Here is a 27,423-nt window from a genome sequence, read left to right on the forward strand (position 1 = left end):
TTGGGTTATAAACTTCCAATTGCATTTACGCAAAGCACATCAATGGATCTCTTCATCGTCTTGGTGATTTGTCTTTCTTGTTTGATTCTCCTCTTCCTATGGAACCGAAGCTATGCCCAAAGGAAGCTGCCACCTGGCCCTACTCCTCTCCCAATCATTGGAAATATTCTACAGATAAATATTAAGAACATCAATGAATCCATAAGCAAGGTTAAGTATGATTAATTTTCTTCCAGTTGTTTGCAATGAGTAAATAAGACAGCCCTATGTCTAAGTAAAGTATGGTTCTAGACACCATGCTTTAAATAAGTAGTTTGAAAGGGAAGTGTCCATTGGACACCCAGATATAATTTTATTTTTTAAGTGTAACTAAATTTACTGGGGTAACACTGATTAATAACATTTTTACAAATATTAGGCATACAAATCTATAACACATCACCTGTTTATTGAATGGCAGGCTGACCATGCAAAGTCTAGTGTCCTTCCATCACCATATATTTCACCCTCTTTCTCTTCTTTTTCCTCCTTCAAGCCTCCTTCCCTTTGGTAACCACCATGTACTGTTTGTGTCTATGAGTCTGTTTGTTTGTTTGTTTGTTGCTTTCTGTTTTATATCCCACACATGAGTAAAATCACTTGGTTCCTGTCCTTTTTTGCCAGATGTGATATTAAATGGAGTACAGCTAGAAGGTGGCCAGAAGGGAATGAGAACTACGAGGTGATTGTTACAATTGCCAAGAGTAGGAGTTTTCTGTTCATAGTGTGACCTATGTGTTCTCTCTAGTAATTATTTTTTGGTGGACTCTGATAACAATGAACCTACTTTCAATTTTTTAAAAAGTCGACTGATTTATAGCATCACAACACTATATTTTCCTAAAAGCACACCAATGTGAAGTTAAGGAAATAACTGAAGGTTAAAGAAGTTTAATAGTTTCTATTATATTTACTAAGTGAGTGAAAAACTTTTCTACCCTTAGCTATTTATATAGCAATAGCTCTCTAAATCTTGAGAAGATTATCTGAAATCTGTCTTTCTTGAGACAGCTAATTACAAGAGCTCAGCCCCTGGAAGTTGCGTCTTCCTCTGATTCAGGCTCTGGATTTGAAGGGATGTGTTGGCATCCCTTGTTAACTTACAGATTTGGGCAGGTTTTAAAAATCTCTGAGCTTCAGTTTCCATTTTTAAAGTTAAATAATAATTACTTTGCACAGTTTATTAGTATATTATATATTCAATGAGTTATAAAATGCCTACTTTGTATTAGGCACCATGTTAGGTGCTAGGAATTTTTTCAGTATTATTTTGTATTGGTTTCAGGTGTACAGCATAGTGGTTTGACAATCATTCACTTTACAAAGGGTTCGCCCTGATATTCCAGTACCCACCTGGCATACTGCATAATTATAATATTCTCTATGCAGTACTTTACATGCAGTGACTATGATGTAACCACCGATTTGTATTTCTTAATCCCTTCACCTCTTCCACCCAGTCCCCATACACCGCCTACACTTTGGCAATCACCAGTCTGGTTCCAGTGTCTTCGAGTCTATTTCAAGTTGGTTTGTTGGTCTATTTTATTCTTTAGATTTCAAATAAAAGTGTAATCATATAGTTTGTCTTTCTCTGACTGACTTATTTCACTTAGCATAACACGCTCTACCTCCATCATGCTGTTGTAAATGATAAGATCTTAGTCTCTTTTAGTTGTGCTAGACATTTTCAATAGTAAATGAAAAAAAAGACCGTAGCATTATGGACTTTATAATGTAGAGGGTAGACGTGTATTTATCATATAATAATGCAAATAAATGTATGATGACAAACCATGTGACAGGTACCCAGTGGACAGAGGCCATGGAGCTTAGAGGACTACGGGAGGGAGGAAGAGTCAGCAAAGGATTCTCTGAGGAATTTAATTTGGAGCTGAGACCTAAAGAATGACTAGGCAGTAACCAGACAAAAGCCAGATAAAAATTTGTCCCAGGGTTTTCCAGTCTGGAGAAGAAATAGTTAGACTCTCTAAAAAGGGACCAACTTGGCTGTAGCCCAGAGAGTAGGTATGAGATGAGATTGAAGAGGTCAACAGGGACCAGAGCATGCAGGTCTTACAAGGATTTTAATAATATTTGTCTTTAACATAAGAATAATGTGATGACTTGAAGATCTTAAAGAACTGTCATGTTAACATTTGCCTTGTGAAAAAATCACTGTGCAGAATGAATCAGAGAATGAATTGTATATAGAAAATGAATTGTAAGGTAGCAGAAGGACTCAGATATTGGATGGCTGGAAGCAGTTTAAGTCCTATATCAGTGAGTATACTGAATGAGCTGCCATAAGAAAAAGACTCCAATAATGCAATGGCTTAAAGAAGTCAAGAGTCTATTTCTATCTTCCATATAATATAGTGATGATTGCTGGTGGGCTGCCTTTCTTCTATGAGGTTACTCAGACAATCAGTTTTTCTCAATCTTGTTGTTTACCATCCTTTGCGCCCTAGGCTACTGTTTTCATTGTCATGGTCACAGTGGGGCCATCTGCACTCTGGTCATCTCAACCCATGAGTAGGGGGAGAAACAGAGAGCATGTTATGACCATTTCTGCAACAGTGTAGGATTTGCACACATCACATCTGGCAACATCAGCTCATGGAAGCTTAGTCACATGGCCACACAGGGAAGCTGGGAAAGGACTGTGATGAAGCTGCCATGTCCTTATGTAGTAATAGGGCATAGAAGTCTCTGGTGCTAAAGAGAAGATATAAAGAATGGATAATGAGGAATGATTATTTATCTGCCCCTGGGGCAAGATGCCAAAAGTTCCCCCTAAACAGGAGAAACATATCATTAATTGTAACTATAGGAAGGAAGGAGAAATTTGAAGCAATTAGAAAGGTTTGGCAGAAATAAATGAATAAAATAATATGAATAAAATTTATGACAGAGAGTCACATAGGATGACTATTGATGGTGATAAAAATAATAGCAATATTTCTAATAATAATGATAATTACCATTTAAAACCCTGGCTGGTTTGGCTCAGTGGATTGAGCGTCGGCCTGCGAGCTAAGTGTCGCTGGTTCGATCTTCCAGTCAGGGCACATCAGAGAAGGAAAACTCTGATTCCAAAAAACCTCCGCTGCCTTGCGGTATACCTCTTCAGGGGAAAGGCTAAGGGAGTAAACCCCGACAGAAAATCCGGAGCCGGAGTCCCTAAGGCGGTTTGACATAGTCAACACCGGCAACTCCTGCAGCGCACCTGAAGCCAAGCTGTATTGACTCCGTCTTTCCCTTGGATCCTTCAGCTGCGAAGAGAGGGGGGGTCTGCTGCATGGGCAACAGCAGACCCTCCATATCACCCTGCCCAGGCTCTGTAGCTTCAGCTTCACTGGAGAGGACACTCCAGCGTCATCGCAAGATGTCGATTCAACACGGGAGGAGACAGATACCGTGTCACTCCCGAGTCGGACTGCACAACCATTCTCGGTGGTGCAGATAGACTCTTAAGAAGCTACACCATCGTCTCTCGAGACGGACGGCTGCCGACGACGACCATTTAAGTAATGTGGTTTCTTATTAAATTACTGTGCCCAGAAGGTGAAATCTATTGTGATGGGTGAATGAATATTAAGATGTCTCTTCAGTAAGATTAAAAGTATTTCTCTCAGTTATCTACATATTTAGTTTTGAAATTCTCATGCTTCTTGCATCTCCTGTTCCTTTCTTAGCTAGCAAAAGTCTACGGCCCAGTGTTCACTGTGTACTTTGGCAGGAAGCCCACTGTGGTGCTGCATGGATATGAGGCAGTGAAGGAAGCCCTGATTGATCGGGCTGAGGAGTTCTCTGGCCGAGGCAGTTTAGCAATTTTTGACGATATCTTCCAGGGATCAGGTATGCTTCAATCTGGGGAATGTGTGTGGATTTCTAAGTTGCAAAGATACCAAATAGGTTAAGGAATTGAGACATTTTAAGCATAGAGAAACTTATGGAAATATTATAATTCCAACATTTTCTATAAAGGATATTTAATCCATTTTTTAAATTATGAAGGTGACACAATGTCTCCATGAAACAATAAATTCAATAAAAGCAAACTAACTAACCACTCATGTCCTATAAATTTGTGATTAAACCACGTTCATTTTAAATTATGGCTTGTTAAGAAAGAGATAGAGAGAAAAGAGGGACAAGGAAGTTGACTAAATTATCCTATTCTCCAAATATTTTGCTTTCTGTCCTGAGTTATGGTTGCCACCAGATTATTTTATAAAGCTTGCATAGTATGCATGGAACCAACATAAATATGGAATATCTCCAACCTTATCTTTAGTTCTTCTCATCTTCTAAAAAGGATAAGAAATATTTGAAAACAATGGGAGAAAATGAGACAACTGTAATTGAACAAAAATAAAATAAAATAGTATTTTTAAAAAGTAAGCTACATCAGCATTAGTAAAGAAAAAAAATTGAATTAAGTAGAACACAAAGCATAAACTTCTGAAAAGAGGACTATGGAGAAACACATAGTAAGATTGAATTGGAATTTATATTAAAAGAAGTGTTTTAATTTAAATACTTGAACTATCTTCCATTTGTGCTTGGATCTGCACTTAAACTGTCCAGTCCCCTGGAGGGTCACTGGGCTCCAACAAAAGAGATAAGGCCTGAATGGGGTCATTTCCTCTACCACACTATTCTCGAAGATCTTCTTGAACAAGTTTCCTATTAGAGTTGTTTCTCCCCCAGTCTTGTCTTGACTCAGGAAGGCTGATGTTGAGTTTCCTTGGTGTTGAGAGCACATTTCAGCCTTGGCCAGACAGCTCAGTTGGTTAAAGTATTTTCCTGATATGCCAAGGTTGTAAGCTGGATCCCCATTCAACAGCACACATGAGAATCAACCAATGAATAAATAAATAAGTGAGACAACAAATCAATGTCTCTTTATCTCTCTCTATTCCTCCCAAATCTCTTACCTAAGGATTAGATTTTCATGAACTTCCTTCCAATGCACAAGAGCTGTCTCTCTTTCTCTCAAGAATTGGCTCCATTTGTTGCTGCTCCTAAAATGTGCTTATAATGCACATATGTCAACCTTGAAAATTTAACCTACTACTTGGACTCATCATAATTTAATTAGCTGTGTGATCAAGAAGTAAGCATTTTGTCTCCATCATCTTCAACATTCTTATCAATTAAATGGGGACAAAAACTGGTTGACAGGGTTATTGTGAGGGTTAGAAGAGGTAAAGGAAAAAGAAGAGTTTAGTAATGTGTGAAACCAAGAGTCTTGACGTTAATATCTAGGTTGGGGTAATAGAGAGGCAGGCGAAGTAGGGCTCAGTGGGAATTCCTGAGGCTGGTACCATTATATTTACATTTCTGCTTAAGTGACATTATCATTTCTTGAGACAGAGTATCAGCTAAAATTAATAAAATGGAAGTCTTTTACAAAAATTTCTGTTTTGTCCTGACAGGAATTGTTTTCAGCAATGGGGAAATATGGAAGCAAACCCGGCGTTTCTCCCTCATGGTTCTGAGAAATATGGGAATGGGAAAGAAGACTATTGAAGACAGAATTCAAGAAGAAGCCTTGTGTCTGGTGGAAGCACTAAGAAAAACCAATGGTGTGTATGTCTTTGTGTGATTACTAGGAATAGTTTGGATAGACTGAATACTGTTACAAGTAAACCATAAAGAGATACGATTGATCAAGTAAAGGAGAAGTTTACTTTTTGCACACGTAACAGTAGGAGGAAGTGAAGTGGTAGCTTTTTCAGGTTTTTCAGGTACCAGGCTGAGATGCGCTTTGATAGCTTCACCATGTGGTTTCTAGCATCACCCAGGATTCATTTGTTCTCACGGTAGAGGAAGGAGCAAAGAACAATGAAAAGAGCCAATTGTGCTTTGAATGGGCCAGGTATGGCAGTGGTCCACAACATTTCTTTCCCACTCATTTGGCTGTAACGTAATGACAGGGCTACATCTACCTCTATGAAGCATGGGGAACTTTGATTATCTGTATGCTCAGGAAGAAGAGAAACATGGATTTTACTAATCAGCTAGTAGTTTTGGCCACGATATCTCAAAAACTAAGGCACTTCTCTAGTAACTTTTTGAGAAACATTGCAACCATCTCACAACATATGTACATCAAGTTATTATGCCACGTACCTTAAACTTCCACAGTGCTGAATGTCAGTTATATCTCAGTAAATGTGGGGAAAAAAGCACTGGTGTTTCAGGGGTAGACTTTATGTCAAAGCCGTTTCAATGACAGGGCTGCATTACAACTCACCTAGAGGTGTAGTGTGAAGACAGGAGCTGTAGTAGCACACTTCTGCTCAGTGTGTATATGTGTGTATATGAGCAGTGTGTGTGTGTATGCACGTGCAGGACAGGGAGACGGGGTCAAAGAGAAAAGGGTGGGCAGGAGACTTGGCAGGAAAGTAGTAAGATTGGGTTCATGAGATAGATGTGGTTTTTAATCTCAATATTTAAATATTCTTTAAGAACATAATTAATTTAATAATGTGAGAGAGAAACATCATCAGTTGCCTCTCACAAGCACCCAGACTGGTAATTGAACTCACAACTTAGGTGTGTGTCCTGACTGGGGATGGAACCCACAGATTTTTGGTGTACAGGATGAGGCTCCAACCAACTGAGTAACCCTGCCAGGGTGCCGTTGTGTTTTTAAACTGTCCAGGTGGGTTGTTTTCCTTTTTCTGATATTAATATTAAAAATGCTATTATTAAAAATATCTGTATAATTTGTATCTTTTCCTTGGAATAAGTTTCTGGAAATATGGTAGTTTATCAGTGAGCATTGTTGGGAGTTTTGACACCTATTTTCTAGGCATGGGAAGAAGACCTAACAGAAAAAGGGATAAGAACATGAGCATGTACTGGGTATATTGGTCTGTAACCTTATGTTTCAATTTAATATATTAAATATTATTCACAAGTTCAATTTTAAATGTTTTTAAAGAACATTATTAATGGAGTAGCAGACTATTCCATTATTTTGGATGTATCATAGTTTATTTAACCAGTCTTTTATTTTTTTACCAAATAGACTATTTTCAGTTCTTTGTTGCTATTAATATAAAAATACAGAATTCCCTCACTTATTGCAGGTATTACATTCTAGACACACCCCCCCCGCCCCCCGCGCAATAGGTGAAAATCCGTGAAGTAGGAACCTTACATTTATATTAATATTCATATATATTTTAAGGCTTTATAAACCCTTTCTGCACACTTACAGTCCCTTATTAACCTTTTCCACTCCCTTATTAACCTTTTCCACACTTTTATAAACACTACTTATGTCCTTAAACATATTCTACACTCTTAAACCTATGTAACTTTAACAACGTATGTATACAGTACCGCAAAATCCCGCGATATAGCAAAAAATCCGCGATAAATAATTAAATATAATATTTTTTAAAATCCTGCGATACAGTAAGGCCACGATAAGTGAACCGCGATATAGAGAGGGACTACTGTAATGCACTCCATATTAATCATTTCATATCTGTGACTACTTAGAATAAAATTTTGCAAATGAAATTAATATGGCAACAAATGCCAGGTTTGATACATATTATATGGAAAATGATTTTGTGCACTCAATTTATATTTCAAGCAGAATTCATTATTGACTGGTTCCCTTTCCCCATAGAGAATATGACCTTTCTCAGTTTCTTGAACCATGCTCATTCAGACCCTGCTTGTGTTCCCCAGGCTTACACTCTGGGGCAGCCCATTTCATCTCTGGATAACCGTCACTGTTGGAAGTGTCTCCTACATGTTGAGTGGAACCTTTTTCCTTGTAACTTCTACTTTTTGATCCCTGATAAGTTTTTGCCTTTTGGAGTTATAGTGTGGTGGCAGTTACCTACCAGAGACAGGCTGGACCACCCGCGTAAAACCTGGTTTAGCTGTAGAGATGGAAAAGTGCCACACACACTCCAGTAGGATACGAGAAGGTTTATTACTCACAGAGCAAGGCTTCCTGTGGAGGGTAGAGTGGCTCCTAAGCAGATCCCGAAATGGCTTGACAGAGCGGGGGAAGGACACTGGTGATTAGGGGGTGACATCGGGACAGAGATGTCCTGTGCCAGCCAGGGCTTCTGTGGTTTAAACACCCTGCTTGTAACAAAGGAAGGAACACTTAAGCTCTTTTTTTTTTAATAAGTTTGTCTAGATGTGAGCAGAGGAAGAACAGGAAAGGCTTAAAAGCTGTCAGCAGCCAAATATCAAAAAATGGAGTCATATTCCTTTTTACATAGAGAAAGCCTGTTGCCTATACTATATTTTTTCAAATATCTGAACGTAACTCCAATTTCTCTTCTTCTTCTTCCCCTTCTTCTTCTTCTTCTTCTCCTTCTCCTTCTCCTTCTCCTTCTCCTTCTCCTTCTCCTTCTCCTTCTTCTTCTTGACAAGCACATCCAATTTTTTCAAATGTGTTTTGTAAAATAAGGTTTCAAGTCTCCTAATTTTCTTACTAGGTTGGTCAGTTTCTTTTGGGCATCATGAAGTATCCACACTAATGGCAAAATCTTACACCTTTAAATATATTTTTTACCAAAAAAGAATGAAATCTTACCATCCGTAACAGCATGAATAGACCTAGAGGCATTATGCTGAGTGAAATAGGTCAGCCAGAAAAGACAAATACCATATTATTTCACTTACATGTGGAATTTAAATAACAATATAAACTAACAAGCAAAACAGAAACAGACCCATAGACACAGAATACAGATTTATAGTTGCCACAAGGGAGGAGGGTTGGGAGACTGAGTGAAAAAGTGAAGGGATTGAGAAGTACAGATAGGCAGTTACAGAAATAGTCATGGGGATGTAAAGTACAGCATAAGAAAAATAGTAAAGAATATTGTAACATAAATAAATACAAATTTTAAAGATATTTTTAAAAAATATCCTTCCTATGAATTACCTTGTATCTCTTATTTGGAGAATGATGTAAATAGAAGAATACATGGGGTGGAGAAATTAATAAGTAAATTGGACTGGATTAGACAGTTTTGGGAAACAATGGATTTTAATCTAGGCCTGTCGAGTTTGTATTGATGGTGGCATGTCTAGGTAGTTTCTATACTTTAAAAATCTTAGGAGTTAGCCCTTTTAAACAGTCAACTTGAGATTTAATGAAAATGCTACTCTAACTTTTAACTTACATTGTTTTTAGCATCACCCTGTGATCCTTCTTTCCTTCTGGGCTGTGCTCCCTGCAATGTGATCTGCTCCATTATTTTCCGGGACCGTTTTGAGTACAGTGATGAGCAATTTCTAACCTTGATAAACTATTTTCATGAAAACTTTAGACTTGCCAACACCTACTGGATACAGGTAAAGTCAAGGTTCTCTTGAGATGGGAAATAATTTTACGACTAACCTATTACTCATGCCTACCCAATCCCTTTGCCCTATTTAAAAATGGCTGAAGTGTTTGTCAAACTATCACTGCTAACCAGTTAGTGGGTTATCAAATCAATTATTTGACGTGTTAAAATTAAATTTAAAACATGAAATATAGTAATAGAAACAAAAATATTATGTCGTAGTACATCAAATGATAACAAGGTATTTTTTTTTGAGAAACATTTTTCTTTTAATTTTTACTATAGATGAAGAGAGTGGGGGTATAAAATGCATTTCTTATTATAATATATTGTCAGAAAATGTTAGTAGACTATGATATACAATGGTTAACAACTAAAATTCTGTGTGGGTCACAAGGTAATGATATGTTCCACCTGGGAAGGACCCTGGAGAACAAATAGTCAACTCCTCATTTTGTAGAACAGGAAACTATCACCCACAGATATTATGAATATTTTCCAAAGTAGCCAGCCAAGACAAAGAATGAGCTAGACCTAGAATCTAGATTTCTCAATTCTCTATGTAGTTTGATACAAGCTACCAGCCTGCATAAATTGTTCCAGTGCCCACTGAGGGTATTATTAACACATGAAAGTACTGGCTAAAGCAGAGTCAGTAAACTCCATTGGGAATGGCCCAATGAATAAGGGTAAAGTACATATTCTTGAGTTTGTGAAAGCCTAAATTAAAATAAGCTGAGTGACAAAGAGCAGAGACTTCTTGTCAAAATGGAGGTACAAGTAGGCATGGTTTGCCTCCTCACACAACCTCATCGAAATTACAACTAAACTATAAAACAATTATCATTAAGAACAATCACAAATCAAGTTGAATGGAAATCCAATAACTAGGAAATTAAAAAACCACATTCATCGATGTCCAGTGAAAATGGAGGCCTAGACAGACATGCTGCGTCTCCCTCCACAACTAAGAAGGAGTAAAACTACCTCAAAATTAGAAACACCAGAAGTTCCAAAAAATTGAGCTGTGCGGAAGTCCAACAAACAAAGATATAAAGAAGAAATACTCATCCAGACAGGTAGGAGGGGCGGAGCCTGGGCGGAGAGGACACGGTGTGGTGGTGAGAGCAACAGTGGCAGCGGCAAGCTGGCAGAAAGCACAGTCACATGTTTTAAAAAGTAGTGAGGGACAGGTGGGGAGCGATCCCAGCACCAGACCAGACCGCACAGCTCACAGTTCCAGTGCGGGGGAAATAAAGCCTCATTGCTTCTGACTGTGCAAACCAGTGGAGGTTGGGGCAGAGGAAGAAACTGCTGGGCTCTCATCAGAGTCTGTTTTTTTTAAGGGCCTCCGTGGTCCTAGAATGTCCACAGACCCACCCACTCTGGGAACGACGCCCAGGGCAACAGCTAGAGGGGTGCCAGTCCCATATGTGAAGTGGGGGAAGTGCCTGGAAAATGGGCAAGTGCTAAGGGGGTGGCATTGTTCCCTCTCAGACCCTTCCGCCATATACAGCGCCACAATGTGGTGAAACGAATTACTCGTATTGAAGAATACCCAAGGCTCTGCCCCTTACAGCATAACAGATGCGATAGCTCTACCTAAGAAACTCTGGCAAACAAACACAGGAGTCTGTCAAGAAGAGGAGACAGAGAAGTATGACCCAAAAGAGGGAATGGATTAAGGTTCCAGTGGGAGAACTAAGCAAATGAGGACTACCCAACCTAACAGATGTAGAGTTCAAAACACTGGTGATAAAGATGCTCACAGGCTTGACAGATATGCTTAAGTGTGGCAAGCACATAAGGGAGGATGTGGAGGCTATGCTAAATGAACAAAGAGAAATTCACACAAAACCAACAGTGAAGGGAAGGAAATCGGGGTTCAAATCAATGATTTGGAACATACAGAAGAAAAAAACAGCCAACCAGTACAGAATGAGGAAGCAAGAATTGAAAAACATGAGGAGAGGTTTAGGAACCTCTGGGACAACTTCAAACGTGTCAACATCGAATCATAGGGGTGCCAGAAGGAGAAGAGGAAGAGCAAGAAATTGAAAGATTATGTGAAAAAAAGTAATGAAGGAAAACTCCCCAAATTTGGCAAAGGAAATAGACATACAAGTCCAGGAAGCACAGAGTCTCAAACAAGCTAGACCCAAACAGGACCACACCAAGATATATCATCATAAAAATGCCAAAGTTTCAAGATAAAGAGAGAATCTTAAAAGCAGCAAGAGAAAAGCAGAGAGTTACCTACAAAGAGATGCCTATAAGACTATTAGCTGATTTCTCTAAAGAAACTTTGCAGGCAAGAAGGAACTGGCAAGAAGTATTCAATGTAATGAAAAGCAAGGTCCTACAACCTAGATTACTCTATCCAGCAAAGCTATCATTTAGAATGGAAGGGCAGATAAAGTGCTTCCCAGACAACGTAAAGAGAAAGGAGTTCATGATTACCAAACCATTATTATATGAAATGTTAAAGGGACTTATTTAAGGAAAAGAAGATCAAAATTATGAACATTAAAATGACAACAAACTCACAACTCTCAACAACTAAATCCAAAAAATAAAAACAAAACCCAACTAACCAAACCAGAATAGGAACAAAAATGTAGGTATAAGGATCATTTGGAGGGTTATCAGCTGGAAGAGGGAAGGGGGAGAAATGGAGAAATGGTGCAGGGATTAAGAAGCATAATTGGTTGGTACAAAATAGACCAAGGGAAGTTAAGAATAATATAGGAAAGTGTGAAGCCAAAGAACCTATATGCATGAGCCATGGACATGAACTAAGGGGCGTGGCATTGCTGGAGGGAAGGAGGATACTGGGTGGAGGAGAGCACAGGGGAAAAAATTGGGACTACAGTACTGTAACTACATAATGAATAAAATATACTTAAAAAACATCTATCCAGACTGGTAGGAGGGGCAGAGATGTGGAATGCACTAGTCCCATATTCATATGTGGTGGATAAAAATTCAGGAGGGGTATCTTGGGAGTGAGGAGTCCCAGCCCAACACTAGGGCCCCCAGCCCAGGTTTTCAGTGCCAGGACCATTAAGTCCTCATAACTTTTGGTTGCAAAAACCAGAGGGGTTGAGTTGGTGGAATAAAGTTCTGCAGTCATGAGCAGATCCTCTTAAAGAACCCACAGATGGACTTACACTGACTCCCTCTGAGCTCCAGGACCAATGTAGCAGCTTGAAAGGCACCAGTGGCATAAGGGGAGGAACTAAAGTGTCTGACAGCAGGGTGAGAGCTGGGGGATAGCTTTCCACCAGACAGAAAGGACAGGAGAGGCCACTAGCCCTTTTCTAAACACTCCCCCAACAGAGCCAGAGAGCCAGCAGTGGGTACCATATCTGAGACTCTATAAAGCTGGTTAGCACAGTTTGCCCCAACCTGGAGATCCCCTAAGGCTCTGTCTGACCCCACTTACAGGCCCACCCATGCTGTTAACAGTGGCTTTTCCATATGAATGGCTGGTCTTTGTTCATGCCTCACAACTTCTTAAATCCTCTCAAACAAACAATAGCCAGACTCAGTGAGCCCCCTGCCCCCATACCTCTAAGTGGCCCCAACCCAGCACTAGCAACAGCCAGCCTAGGTTCACAGCAAGGCTTCATCTGGGAACCTCCAATCCCAGCACAAGTACCAGCTATCTGCATATTGCTTTATAGCTCATATAGGGTGGCTCTAGTTGGAACACGAGGGGGCTGACCTTGGTCTGTACTACATGGGAGACCCCAGAGCCTGCACATCCAGTAGACAGCTACAGACCACATCAGAGCACCAACACCCTGCCCCTGCACAGCTGATCATCCACAGATAGTGGAGGTTGGTGGTCACAGCCAAATCTTGCAGCTGACTGGCTTGGGCAAATCCCTCCCATTGACCTTCTAAAAGTAATTAAGGCTCAACTACAAGAGAAGGGTGTACTCAGACCACACAAAGGATACACCTCTAAGACCCAGCTTGGGTGATAGGCAGATTTGTGCCACTGGACCCTACAAGACACATACTACAGCAGCTCTGCCTAATACACATAAACAAACACAAGGAGGCTGCCAAAATGAAGAGACAAAGAAACATGGCCCAAATGAAGGAACAGATCAAAACTCCAGAAAAAGAACTAAACAAAATGGAGATAAGCAATCTATCAGATGCAGAGTTCAAAACACTGGTTTAAAGGATGCTCAAGGAACTTAGTGAGGACCTCAACAGAATAAAAAAGATCCAGTCAGAAATGAAGGACACACTAATTGAAATAAACAGGAAAACAATAGTAGAGAAGATGAAGCCTAGACAAATCAATGACTTGGAACATAGGAAGCAAACAAACAAGAAAAAAAAAAAAAAAAAAAACCAATCAGAACAAGAAGAAGAAAAAGAATAAAATAATAATAATAATGATAGTGTAAGTAGCCTATGGGATAACTTCAAGTTTCCTACATTCATATCATAGGGGTGCCAGGGGGAGAAGAGAAAGAGCAAGAAATTGGATAACTATTTGAAAAAATAATGAAGAAAGTAATAATTTGGTGAAGGAAATAGACATACAAGCCCAGGAAGCACAGAGAATCCCAAACAAGATGGATGCAAAGACAAATCATAATTAAAATGCCAAAACTTAAAGATAAAGAGAGACTCTTAAAAACAGCAAGAAAAAAAGCAGTTAATTACATACAGGGGAGTTCCCATAAGACTGTCAGCTGATTTCACACAAAAAAAAACTTTTCCAGTTAAAAGGAATTCATAAGAAATATTCAAGGCCCTGGCTGCTGTGGCTCAGTGGATTGAGCGTCAGCCTGCGAGCCAAGTGTCGGTGGTTCGATTCCCAGTCAGGGCACATTACTAGGTTGCACATCAAGTCCCCAGTTGGGGAACTTGCAATGTTTCTCTCCCTTTCTCCTTTCCTTTCTCTCTAAAAATAAAATAAATAAGCAAACAAACAAATAAATTTAAAAAAAAGATATTCAAAGTCATAAAAATAAGGGACCTATAGCCAAGATTGCTCTACCCAGCAAAGTTATCATTTAGAATTAAAGAATTGATAAAGAGCTTCCCAGATTAGAGAAAATTAAAGAGTTCATCATCACCAAACCATTATTACATGCAATGCTAAAGGGATTTATTTAAGAAAAAGAAGAAAATTAAAGCTATGAATAATAAAATTGCAAAAAATACATATCTATCCACATTTGAATGTAAAAATCAAACTAAGCAAAGTAGATGAACAGAGACTGAATCATGACTACAGAGAGCATTTTGATGCTTGCCAGATGGGAGGGGGCTGTGGAGAAATGAAAGAGATGAGGGGAATAAGAAGTACAAATTGATAGTTACAAGATAGTCATGGGAATGTAAGTACAGTATAGAGAATGGAGTGCACAAAGAATTCATATGCATGGACATGAACAATGGTGGGAGGATTGCCTGAGGAAGAGAGGGATGCTGGGTGGAAGATGGTAAAGGGGGGAAAAATTGAAACATCTGTAATAGCATAAGGAATATGCTATAATATCATAAAAAATAAGCTAAATAATGTGAGCATTCTCTTAATCTTCCCAATGCACAGTTTCTTCATTACAAAACAGGGTTATGAATGCTATAAACGTTTTAGATGGCTGTAGATATGTGTGTAGGGTAACTGGGAAGAACACTGGCTTCTAGCTCTGTCACTAGTTTGGTCTTAGACTGGTGGACTAACCTTTCTGAAGCTCAATAGCCCCATTTGGAAAGAAGTGGTATGCTCCTGAATTCTTTCAGTTTTATGGTTTGGAGGTGAATATAAATGGTTTTGGAATTGCTTTGTAACTTGAGCATTCTGTAACTCTGAGCATATTGTCAGTTCCCTGTCTTTTGAGCCTTATTCATCTTTACCTACTCAGCATATAACAAAGTCTCTGATATGCAACATAGGCCTGTAAAAGTTGGCTGAGTGGACAACTATAATTGAAAAACCAAAAAATAAAATAATGAAATAATAATAAAAAAAGTTGGCTGAGTGAATTAATGAATGGTTCTTTACTCTTTCAGCTCTACAATGCTTTCCCTTTTTTAGTACATTATCTCCCAGGAAGTCATAATGAATTATTTAAAAACATTGCTGAACAGAAAAAATTTATCGTGGAGAAAGTAAAAGAACACCAGGAATCCCTGGACCTCAATAACCCTCGGGACTTTATTGACTACTTCCTGATTAAAATGGAAAAGGTATAAATGACCATGCAACTTCATCTTTGCGGGTGATGTGACTCATGGATTAGTTTTGATCTTTCTTGTGAAATTGGAATATTATAACAAATGCATCTTCCTAAAGATATGTTAATTGCTTGTGCAACTTCTTACTGGTGCAAACCATACTTGGTGTCTTGAGATAGTTCTAAATTCTCACTAAGTATCACTTACAAGATTTTATATTTACCTGTTAAAGCTGTTCTTTATTTGGAGCAGACTGAAACACACACACATACAAACAAACACTCACATGTTCAAGATTAATGATAAACAACATACATCATTCATAAAGTAAGTTCCATGAATGCAAGATGCAACATGTGAGGGAACACAGGAATGGATAGGAATGAAGAAAGGCTTACCTTTGGAAAGATACTAGGAAATCTTCACAGATGAGGTAGTTGTAGAGGAAACTCTGGCTTAGATGAACAGAGGTGACAAAATAGTTCTAGGGAATGATGATAGAGTGTGTGGAACTTTTAAAGAGATTATCTTGATTTTAACTGAGGAAGTGTCATGGATGTAATGACTGGTGACATTGGGAATAGTGATGCTATTAGGGGGTGGGTGGTTCTGGAGGCTTGAATGAGAAATTAAGATGTGATGAAGTACACAAGAGATGCTAGAACTGACAGTGAGTAGCATGATGGTCTGATAAAAATTATGTTTGAAAGAACGGACTGGCTCTCATGGATGAGAAAGAGGAATCAGAAAGAGCTGATTGAAAGTTTGTAACTCTGATTTTATTTTAACTATTTGAAGGAATCTTAACAACTCATCTAACTTTACCTTCAGCTATTACACTCTCTCATGTCTGACTTAATTTGTCAAATAAGCAAGTTAAGCAAATAATGATGTTATATTGAGTTATGTTTTGGTATCTCTAAGGTTCTTTTGTTTATCAATTCTAATACATCATTACTAGGAAAAGCACAATCCACAATCTGTATTTACCAAGGACCAGTTGATCAACACCATATGGGATATTTTTAGTGCAGGAACAGAGACAACAAGCTCCACCCTGAAATATGGACTCCTGCTCCTGCTGAAGCACCCAGAGGTCACAGGTAAGATCACAGATGATGGGCGGCATAACATCGAGGTAGCAGTTGGCAGGCAACACTGATGACTATACCACCCCTCACCTGCCTACATGATGTACATGAAAACTTTCCATCACTGATACATCTTCCTATCATTGGAGGAATTAAATTCAAATTAGATTTTGGTACAAAAAGAGAAAAAAGATTATTTAAATAGCAGCAGAGATTTGAAGGGCAGACGTCATTGTTCTCTCTGCTCTGATGGAGGGCCCTTGTTTTGTGTCAGACCAGATGAGTAAGCAGGGTAGTCTTAGGACCTGAAAAGAATTAGCCCTCTTCTTTCCATGAAAAGGTATCACTTGATATACCTTCCATGTTCAGATCAATACATTTTTGTTAATAGATGCTTCTACTCAAATGCATTTGCAATTTGAAGAATGGTTCAACAAAATTGTAATCTTTCACTACCAAAGAGACTCACTCTCTAAATAAAAAAGATTATACAGAAGGCGATTCCTACAGGTCCACGTGGGTGACTGGGAGTCTCTACTCCCCTTTCCCCCTTGCCCCTCCCCCTTTCTCTTGCTCCTACAGGCCCTCGAGTCAGTCCAAGAGTTTCCTCTTTTCTCTTTCCTCCCCTCTTCCCCACTTTTCCCTCAATAAAGAAATAAAAAAAATTATACACAAATAAAAATTCTTTTTAAATATACCCTTTTGGGTAAACAAATTTTTCCTCACAAACATGATTTCTCTTACAAATGCAACTTTCCCATTTTCCCTCCTCTTTTCTATTGAGTCTTCATCTAAGAGGATATTTTCTTCACTACTGTATCATTTTCCATGTTTTGGCACATCAAGACACCTTTAGTATAATTAAATTTCATGAGCTCATCTCCACAACAACAACATTATCTTTTTCTACTTTGTGTAAAGTCCTCTGCCCTCCATTATAAATGCTTTCCAAATGGTGCAATTAAGAAGCATAGACTCAAAATTCCTCCACGGGCGCACACTGTGGGATATGATGGTGATGTGCTTCTTTCATGTGACACAGATCCTTTCAGCCAAAACACTTCACTAATGCTAACAAGACCTATGTTGATTATGACTATCAATAGTATATGACATCTTTCTCAAACATTTAAAGCCCTTTTTGTGTCCTATTTCCCTATCACTTCCATTTTCATTTTCCATTGGGTTTTTTCTTGTATCAAATTCATTTATATTTTCCTTTCTTACTTCCCATCATCATCTCTTACTGTGGCATTTTACTAGGAATATAATTTTGTAAGCAGTTCCTATCACTTCATCTACCACCCTCTTCTACGCAAAACTCTAGCCCCTCAAGCTGAGAAGGCAAAGTTCAAAATTCCTATAAAAATTCTAACCTTTTCTTCTTTTTAGCTATTAAGCCACAGAATTTCCACATGCTCCATTAAAAGACATATTCTTCAAGTGGTAGATAAATCCCATTTGACCAAACTAGCAACCTGGTATTAGAGAAAATGGGTTACAGACCCTAACAACAGTGGCTTTGGATTTTGACTCTACTAGTAAGTAGCTGTGCGACCGTAGACCCATGGCTACCTCTCTCTGTATGTCAGTCCCTCATCTGTCTAAGGGAGATGATAATAATTCCTAACTTTCATAGTCTTCCCCACAAAGGAAAAGTTAATAAGCATTTGTTTTAAACTAATGAATAGTCTTATAAACTATGTACTGTTAACATGATATACTTTGTAGGTAAAGGAAAAATATAATTCACTGACAGAACTTACTTTCAGTAATCATATTCAGTTTCTTGATTGTGGGTTTGGGAATAGGAGAAACCACAGAATACCTGGATATCCTTAAGAAATATGTTTACTTTTCTGGACCTATTTCCTCAATTTTAAGATACACAAACTAATAACCAACACATAAAATCCTTGAGAAATTATAAAGTAATATAGTAAATAGTGCAGCATGGCTATCATATTTTGCATGCTAAATGAATGTTAACTGCCTTCTTTTTCCTCTTGCTGAATAAATTGATCATCTTATTTAATTGCTCTGTTTATTACGCATTTACTGCATTGGGTAGTTCTTACCCCCTTGGAAGTTATGTACTTATCAAACAAAACAAAAAAAACTGCATATACAAAGAGATTAAACTACATGGTTATTAGTGAGTCTTTAAGATCCCACACCTGTAAGTCTATCAAACAAAAATATACAAAGTATCCCTGGCTGGTGTGACTCAGTGGATTCAGTGCTGATCTGCAAATCAAAAGGTCACTGGTTCAGGACTTCTGGCCAAGATGGAGGCGTAGACAGACATGCTGCGTCTCCCTCCACAACTAAGAAGGAATACAACTACCTCAAAACTAGAAACAACCAGAAGTTCCAGAAAATCAAAGTGCATGGAAGTCCAACAAACAAGGATATAAAGAAGAAATACTCATCCAGACAGGTAGGAGGGCCAGAGCCGGGGCAGAGAGGACATGGTGTGGTGGTGGCAGCAGCGGCAGGCCGGTGGAAAGCACAGTCACACGTTTTAAAAAGTCAGGAGAGACACCTGGGGAGGGCTCCCAGCTCCTCACCAGACCGCGCACCTCACAGTCCCAGCACCGGGGAAAATCAAGCCTCATTGCTTTTGACTGTGCAGACCAGAAGGGGTTGAGACAGGAGCAGAAACTGCTAGTCTCTCAGCACAGTCCGCTTGTTTAAAGGGCCCCCATGGACCAAGAACATCTGCAGACCCATCTACGCTGGGAACCACGTCCAGGGCAGCAGCTAGAGGGGTGCCAGTCTGGTGGGGAAGTGGGAGAAGTGCCTGGAAAAGGTGGGAGTGCTGGGCAAGCAGCATTGTTCCTTCTCAGACCCCTCCCCCGCATACAGCGCCACAACGTGGTGAAAAAGGGAACCCATTACTGACAAATATCTAAGGCTTCACCCCTTAAACATAACAGGAGCGACAGCTCTCCCTGGGACATGGAAGCAAACAAACAGGAGACTTCTGGCCAAGATGGAGGCCTAGACTGACACACTCCTTCTCTCTCCACAACGAAGAAGGAATACAACTACCACAAAACCAGCAATAACCAGAAGTTCCAGAAAATAAATGGAAGTCCAACGTATGAAGTTATAAAGAAGTGGTGCTCATCCAGACCGGTAGGAGAGGCGAAGCCGGGGAGGAGAGGTCAAGCTGTGCTGTCCGCGGCAGCAGCAGCAAAGGAGGCAGGACAGCAGTAGGCACAGACACCCGTATTTAAGGGGAGGCGAGAAGTGCCTGGGGAGCACCCCTGGCTGCAGACTGGACCCGTCAGCTTGCGATTCCAAAGCCGGGGAAGGCAGATCCCCATTGCCTTGGACTGTGAGGCCCAGTGGGGGTGGGGGCGGAGGAGGAGGCTCCCAGTCTCTCAGCAGAGATTGAACGGAAGGAATCCACCTTGGACCCCCCACCCCTGTAGAAAACACCTGGTTGTGAGGAGTGCACAGGGCTCTGCCCCCTATAGCGTAGAAGGTGTGACATCCCCGCCCAGGAAGCAAAGGTAAACACAAAACTGTTCAGGATGGCACAGACCATGATAGAGATCCCAGTGACACAGCTGACCAGACAGCAAATTTCTAATCTAATGAAGCAGCAGATAGGAAATCTTTCTGAGGCACAGTTCAGAGCTTTGCTTATAAAAGTGCTTACAGACCTAACAGCAGATCTTAAACAAGACAGAGAAGGAATGAAGGCTAGTCCTGCTGAAATGAACAGAAACACATATGAAACTAGTGATGAGGGAAGGAAAACCAGGGATCAAATCAACAAATTGGAACATAGGGAAGGAACAAACAGTCAACGAGTGCAGAAAGAGGAAACAAAAAGTGAGGAAAATGAGGAGAGGCTCAAAAACTTATTGGACAGCTATAAGCAGGCCAACATCTGAATCATAGGATTGCCAGAAGGTGAAGAAGAAGGACTAGAAATTGAAAAAGTACGTGAAAAAATAATGAAGCAGAACTTCCCTAACTTGGGGAAGGAAATAGACTTACAGGCCCAGGAAGCACAGAGAGTTCCAAAACAACTGGACCCAGGGAGAACCACACCAAGACACATTATAATCAAAATGTCAAAAATTAAGGATAAACAGAGAATCTTAAAAGCAGCAAGAGAGGAGAAGAGGATTACATACAAAGAGGTCCCAATAAGACTGTCAGCTGATTTCTCAAAAGAAACTCTGCAGGCAAGAAGGGACTGGCAAGAAATATTCAAAGTAATGAAAAGCAAACACCTACAACCATGATTACTCTATCTAGAGCGAGCTGTCATTCAGAATAGAACGGCAGAGAAAGTGCTTCCAGGACAAAGTAAAACTGAAGGAGTTCATCAGACCCAAACCACTATTATATGAAATGTTAAAGGGACTGGTTTAGAAGAAAGAGGATCAAAACTATAAACATTAAAATGAAAACTGTATCACAACAACCAACAACAGAAGCTAGGGAACTGAAACAAAGGCAAACTAAGTAGGCAACGAGAGTGGAAAAAGAATTATAGGTATGGGGATCATTATGGGGGGAGGTCAGTAGGGAGGGGGAAGAGGGGAAAGGGAGGAAGATGGTACAGGAATTAAGAAGCATAGTAGGAGGGAGTGGAGTAGACAGGAAGATGTTGAAAAGAACTATATGCACAACCAATGGTCATGGACTAAGGGGTGTGGGGACAACTGGAGGGAGGGGAGTCACTGGGTGGAGGGGAACAAAGGGAAAAGAAATTGGGACAACTATAACAGCATAATCAATAAAGCATATTAAAAAAAAAAGTCACTGGTTCAATTCTCAGTTACGGCACATGCCTGAGTTGTGTGCCTGGTTCCCATTTGGGGCTTCTGAGAGGCGACTGATTGATGTATCTCTCACACACTGATGTTTCTCTCTCTCTTCCTCCCTCCCTTCCCCTCTCTCTAAAAATAAATAATATCTTTTAAAACTGCACAAAGTATAGGATCAGAGTTGACAAATGAATTTTATGGTACAACTTTGTTTTACAGGTACATAAATTTAAGTTTCTAATGAGATCCCAATTTTAATGAAACTGAAATTCTGTTCCCTTAATTTCAAAAGTCTTTTCCATTTCACATTAGTTCTGATTCCTACCTTGCCAGCTAAGGTCCAGAAAGAGATTGACCATGTGGTTGGCAGAGACCGGAGCCCCTGCATGCAGGACAGGAGCCGCATGCCCTACATGGATGCTGTGGTGCATGAGATCCAGAGATACATTGACCTAGTCCCCAACAACCTGCCCCACGTGGTGAGCCAGAACATTAAGTTCAGAGACTACTTGATTCCGAAGGTGAGAGATGTTTCATCTAAATTCCTCCATAGGAACATCAGAGTTCAACTACCACTGTGGTAGAATTACAGGTTGCCTAACTTCCCACAGGAATTGCACGTTCATAACTCAGGCACCTCACCCTCTGACTACATGCTCCTTTCCTTCTAGTTTGTTGACACAGTTTTCTAAATATAATACTGCTTAGATACCCACAGGATTTTCCGTTCAGTCTGCCTGTCCATTAGCCCAGGCTGCTGTACTTCTCTGCTTTCCAGTGTATGTTTTATCACTCTTACCACTTAGCCAGTATCCTGTACTCTTTTTGCCTCCTCAACTGTTTCACTAACTTGTAAAATTTGTCATTAAAAGAAAAAAAATAGCAACAATTCAGTTGAAGCTACCTAGTAGTAGAGGGGGACTCTTACCAGTTTCTCATTCTGTTGGGAATAAGGGGTTTTCTAGAATATGGCTACTCAGGTAGAGTTCCGAAAAAGACCTCATACTTGGTTTCAAAGAGAATGAGCTGGATTTTCAGTGACACCACCTCTTTTAAGTAGTGCAATTTATTAAGAACAAGGCACTCTATGGAGCATTCTTAGTTTTCTGAAAAGCAAGTGCTGGTGTCAGGCTCCAAACTGAAGAGGATGGCCGTGGAGTCAATGGGCAGTGCCCTGGACTCCCATGATTTAAGACCTTGTAGGCTTGGCCATTGATTTGTTCTTTGACATAAGTATATAAATTATCCTTTTAATGCCTCCATCTCCTCATCTGTGAGACAAAAGGATTAGATAAGGGACTTGTTTTTTCAAGCTCCATAACCTTCCTTATAATCCAGTTTGTCTGTTTCTCTTCGTATCAGGGCACAACCATATTTACATCTCTGACTTCTGTCCTGCACGATGACAAAGAGTTCCCAAACCCAGATCAGTTTGATCCTGGCCACTTCCTAGATGAAAGTGGCAACTTTAGGAAGAGTGACTACTTCATGCCTTTTTCAGCAGGTAAGCAAGTTTCATTTTTATCTACATCAGGGGTCAAATCAGATGAGGAAGGACTTTGCCTGGAGGATACGATAGGCTGGCCAAATTATCATTTGCATGAGACCAGATGTACCACCCCCAAAATCCAGCTTATTTCACAGTTTTTGGAGGCTGCTCAGTGACCTCTGTCCCATAACCCACCACTGAGATTTCTAAGAGCTCCTCCTAGAAGTCCAGTTCCACTAAGACTTTTCTCACCTTCCCTGAAAAGCCAGTTCATTCAATATACTTCCCTAAGGATCCTATATGTGGCAGACTCATGCTCAGATCCAAGGATAAAATATGAGTAAGAAACAGATCCTCTCTCAAAAAGAGAGTAAGGCAAATTAACAGGCAGTGGCACCACAGAGAAACAAATGGTCTTCGAGGGGCTGTTGTGGGAGCCCAGACAGAGGAGTTCCTGACTCCTGCCTTTTGGGGGTCAAGGGCAGAAGTCAAGGTAGGGGGAGCATAAGGGAAATTTTCTTGCAGGAAGTAGCATTTGAATATTTTCCTTTAATTTGTCAGGGTCCTGGAAAGAAATAAGTGGTATACTCAGAAAGGTCAACTGAAGAAAGTTGAACGCAAAGACTGTTTTCAGAGGTGTGGGGAAGATCAAGGGAAGTCACAAGGTGTGTAGAGTACTCAGGGGCTAACAGCATCAGAGAGACATTACCATCCTAGGTTGGAAGGAATGAGGAAAGGGGGCTGTTACTGGAACCCACATAGATCTCTAGCAAAAAGAGGCTCTGGATGCCTCAGTAGATGAGTCTATAGGTAGAGGGATCCAACCACGGTCTAATCTGTGGTTGGCAGGGTGGGATTGAGGAAATAAATACTCTGGCCTATTCAATATCTAATTCTCTAAATCTATTCAGAGCCCTGAACTAACTTCTGGGTTTACGCAGGCCGTAGAAATCAGTTTCCTGAACACAGTAAGCATGAAAGACAAGCACACACAGAATGGGCCAAAATGATGGAGAAATAGGAAATAATTAGCACACTCCAAAGGAGAAACAGCAGGAAGAGTAGAGGGTGAGGGGCCTTTCTTACAGTAGTCACCAAAACAGAGACAAAAATTGGAGACTTGTACCGGATTGAAAGCTAAGAAAATAAGTATCAATAAAAAACCCTTGGCTTTGTGGTCCCAAGATTATGTGCAATTCCCAGAGATGATCTTAAGGCATACACTACTTTACTCCTTGTCTTTCGTCCTGTACAATAAACCTGCTCAAGATTTCTATTCATATCACAAGGCTTGCAGACTCGTTTCTGTCTGGACACTGTGGGTATCATCACAAGATCTGAGACTTCACCTTAAGAGCTTTTATTCCAGAATGCTAGGCAGATGAATAATTAGAATTTCTTTTAATATATTTTTTAATCCTCAGCCAAGGACATGGGTTTTTTCATTGTTTTTTAGAGAGAGAGAAGAGGGGGAAAGAGAGAGAGAGAAACATCAATGTGAGAGAGATACATCAATCAGTTGCCTCTCTCATGCCCCCAACCAAGGACCAAACCCACAAACTAAGGCGTGTGCCCTGACCAGGAATCGAACCTGTGACCTTTCAGTTCACAGAACAATGCTCCAACCAACTGAGCCACACCAGCCAGGGTGAATAATTAGCATTTCATTTTAAGTGTGCTGTATTATAAGTATGAATGAGGGGTGTGGAAACAGACAGGGGAGTGAGTTATACATACCTTGAGCATGTCAAGAAGTTTGCACAGAATAAATGACATGTGAGCTGGATCTAGAAAAATATGGAGACTATCAGCAGGCAGAGCAGAGAGGAAAACAATCCCACTTGGAGGAATGAATGGAATCTGAGACAACATCTGAAATTGCCAGCCTGTTTGGGGATTAGTGAATAGTAATGCTTGTGGCTAGTTTGTGAAGCTTCATTTTATACTTGGCAATGGTAAACTCTGAAATGTTTAAAGCAAGACATAACAAGATTAAAATTATCCTTTAGAATCCAGATGAGGAGAATTAAACCTATTGATGACTGGGGTTGGCAGTAGTTGGAAAATACAGCGTGTGTCTCATGACACTTGGGGTAGGTGAGTGTGTGTGTGTGTGTGTGAGTGCATGTGTGTATGTGTGTGTAAAGATGTCACTGACAAGCTTCAGCAGGGCAAATCCAAAGTGGGTGCACAGAAAAGATTTTTTTCATGTAGCATGCACACAGAAATATGTGCTGAGGAAATGAAGAGAACCAAGTTTGGATGTAGATAGAAGCCACAGGTTAATTGGTCTTTCATTATTATATTTATTTATTCGTTCCATTTTTAATAGTTCATTTTTATTGTATTTTTCCCATTACCATTTTCCCCGTACCCTCTTCCACCTCCAGCCAACTCCTTTTCCCCAACAATCACCACACTGTAGATCCGTATGCTTAAGCCTGTGGGCTAACTCAGAAATAGAATAAAATGAATGTTTAATATGTGTCATTCTTAGGAAAAAGAGTTTGCGCTGGAGAAGGCCTGGCCCGCATGGAGCTGTTTTTACTCCTGACCAACATTTTACAGCATTTTACCTTGAAACCCGTGGTTGATCTGAAGGACATTGACACCACTCCGGTTCTCAGTGGGATAGGCTCTATTTCACCCTCCTATGAGGTCTGTTTCATTCCAATCTGAAGAAGGACAGGCTGCCAGGCAACAGAACTGGACATGCGAGCTGTGTTCCGTCTGGTTTCTTAACAGGAAGGATGACATTTCTGAGCCGTGTCTTCTAGTTTTCCCATTCTTTAAAAACTAGCATGAGATGTAAGAGAAAATCTTTATGACCTAGAACTCTGCAAAGATTTTTCAAAATAGGCCATAAATGCACTAATGATGAGATTGAAAAATAGGTATTTAGTTACATTAATATTTAAATTCCTATCTATTCATCATAAAATACCACTCATGATAATCAAAAGGCAAGGTACAGACTGGGAAAAGTATTTGCAATGAATGTATCCATGAAAGGACTTATTTCCAGATTTCATAAAGAACTAAAAAAAAAAAAAAAAAACCTCACAAAGACACCTCAAGTAGTTTTAAATAGGCATAGAAGAGGATTTTCACGTGGTCAATAAACATGAGAAAAGGTACTCAACTTTATTAGTAATGTGGGAAAAAAAAGTAAAACCACAATGAATTACTAATATGTTCCTACCATCCACTAAAATATATGTTTTATGTGAGCAAGGAGCTTTGTTTGTTCACTTATAAATATCTATCAATGGAGCAGTGCCTGGCACATATTAAATCAATAAATACTTGATAAATGAATGATTATTTGAATACATGAATTAAAGATTAATGGTTTGTGGGAGTGTGAATCTATTCATTTTCTTTGAAGGAGAGTTTGACCATAACATTTTCAAGCAATTCCACTTTTTAGGGATTTATTTCATGGATAGTCTTGAATGTGTACCTTAATCAACATGTATGTGGATGTTCATATCATGATTATTCATAATAGGTTTGAAAAAAATTTAAGTGCTACTGGAGGTCGTCGGCAGCCGTCCGTCTCGAGAGACGATGGTGTAGCTTCTTAAGAGTCTATCTGCACCGCCGAGAATGGCTGTGCAGTCCAACTCGGGAGTGACATGGTATCTGTCTCCTCCCATGTTGAATCGACATCTTGTGATGACGCTGAAGCTACAGAGCCTGGGCAGGGTAATATAGAGGGTCTGCTGTTGCCCATGCAGCAGACCCCCCCTCTCTTCGCAGCTGAAGGATCCAAGGGAAAGACGGAGTCGATACAGCTTGGGTTCAGGTGCGCCGCAGGAGTTGCTGGTGTTGACTACAACGTCAAACCGCCTTAGGGACTCCGGCTCCGGATTTTCTGTCGGGGTTTACTCCCTTAGCCTTTCCCCTGAAGAGGTATGCCGCAAGGCAGCGGAGGTTTTTTGGAGTCAGAGTTTTCCTTCTCTGTACTGGAGGTAGAAAGTACATTATGGTGCACCTTTACAATGGACAAATATGCAGTAGGTAAAAATGACTTTCACAATCATATAATTGTGAAGCACTCATGATGTGGTAGGCTCTATCCTCATATGAAAACAATTTACTCAGTCCTTATGATTCAGTGAAATTGTTACAGCTTAATTCACCCTCAATTAACCGATAAGGACACTGAAACACAAACATGTTCATTAACATGTCCCAAATCACAACGCCTGTGAGTGACAGAGCTGGAGTGTGAACAGGTCTTACTCCAGAGTCTGAGCTCTCAAACTCTACAGTGTGCTGGTTCATTTCTGGGGAGTCTCCTCAGTGTACTCCTCCTGGGCTCTGGGTCTGAGCGTCATGGGCACCCTTCCTCCACCTAAAACCATTCTGATGCCCATGCCCCCTTTTCCATTTTTCTTCTCTGCTATTCCAGAATCTGAGCAGAAAAGCCCTAGCCTCTCAGTACTCAGTGT

At 40.0% G+C, this 27,423-nt stretch overlaps 1 protein-coding gene across 2 annotated transcripts; it reads left to right on the plus strand.

Annotated features, from left to right (window-relative positions):
• LOC150009948 (cytochrome P450 2C21-like) lies at positions 1-25,695 on the plus strand. Of its 2 annotated transcripts, none has more exons than XM_090277935.1 (9): positions 1-210; positions 3,738-3,900; positions 5,484-5,633; positions 9,230-9,390; positions 15,429-15,605; positions 16,555-16,696; positions 21,790-21,998; positions 22,840-22,981; positions 25,464-25,695. In XM_090277935.1, exons 1-9 carry the CDS (start codon positions 43-45, stop codon positions 25,643-25,645), a joined length of 1,494 nt encoding a protein of 497 aa, XP_090134061.1. In that variant the 5' UTR covers positions 1-42; the 3' UTR covers positions 25,646-25,695. The 2 variants fall into 2 exon arrangements, with proteins under 2 accessions (XP_090134061.1, XP_090134062.1); XM_090277936.1 differs by having other exon boundaries at positions 21,811-21,998.
• Positions 25,696-27,423: the final 1,728 nt, after the last annotated feature.

The sequence above is a fragment of the Furipterus horrens genome, unplaced genomic scaffold (assembly GCF_987537825.1).
Source record: "Furipterus horrens unplaced genomic scaffold, mFurHor1.1.pri manual_scaffold_5, whole genome shotgun sequence".
Lineage (NCBI taxonomy): Eukaryota > Metazoa > Chordata > Mammalia > Chiroptera > Furipteridae > Furipterus > Furipterus horrens.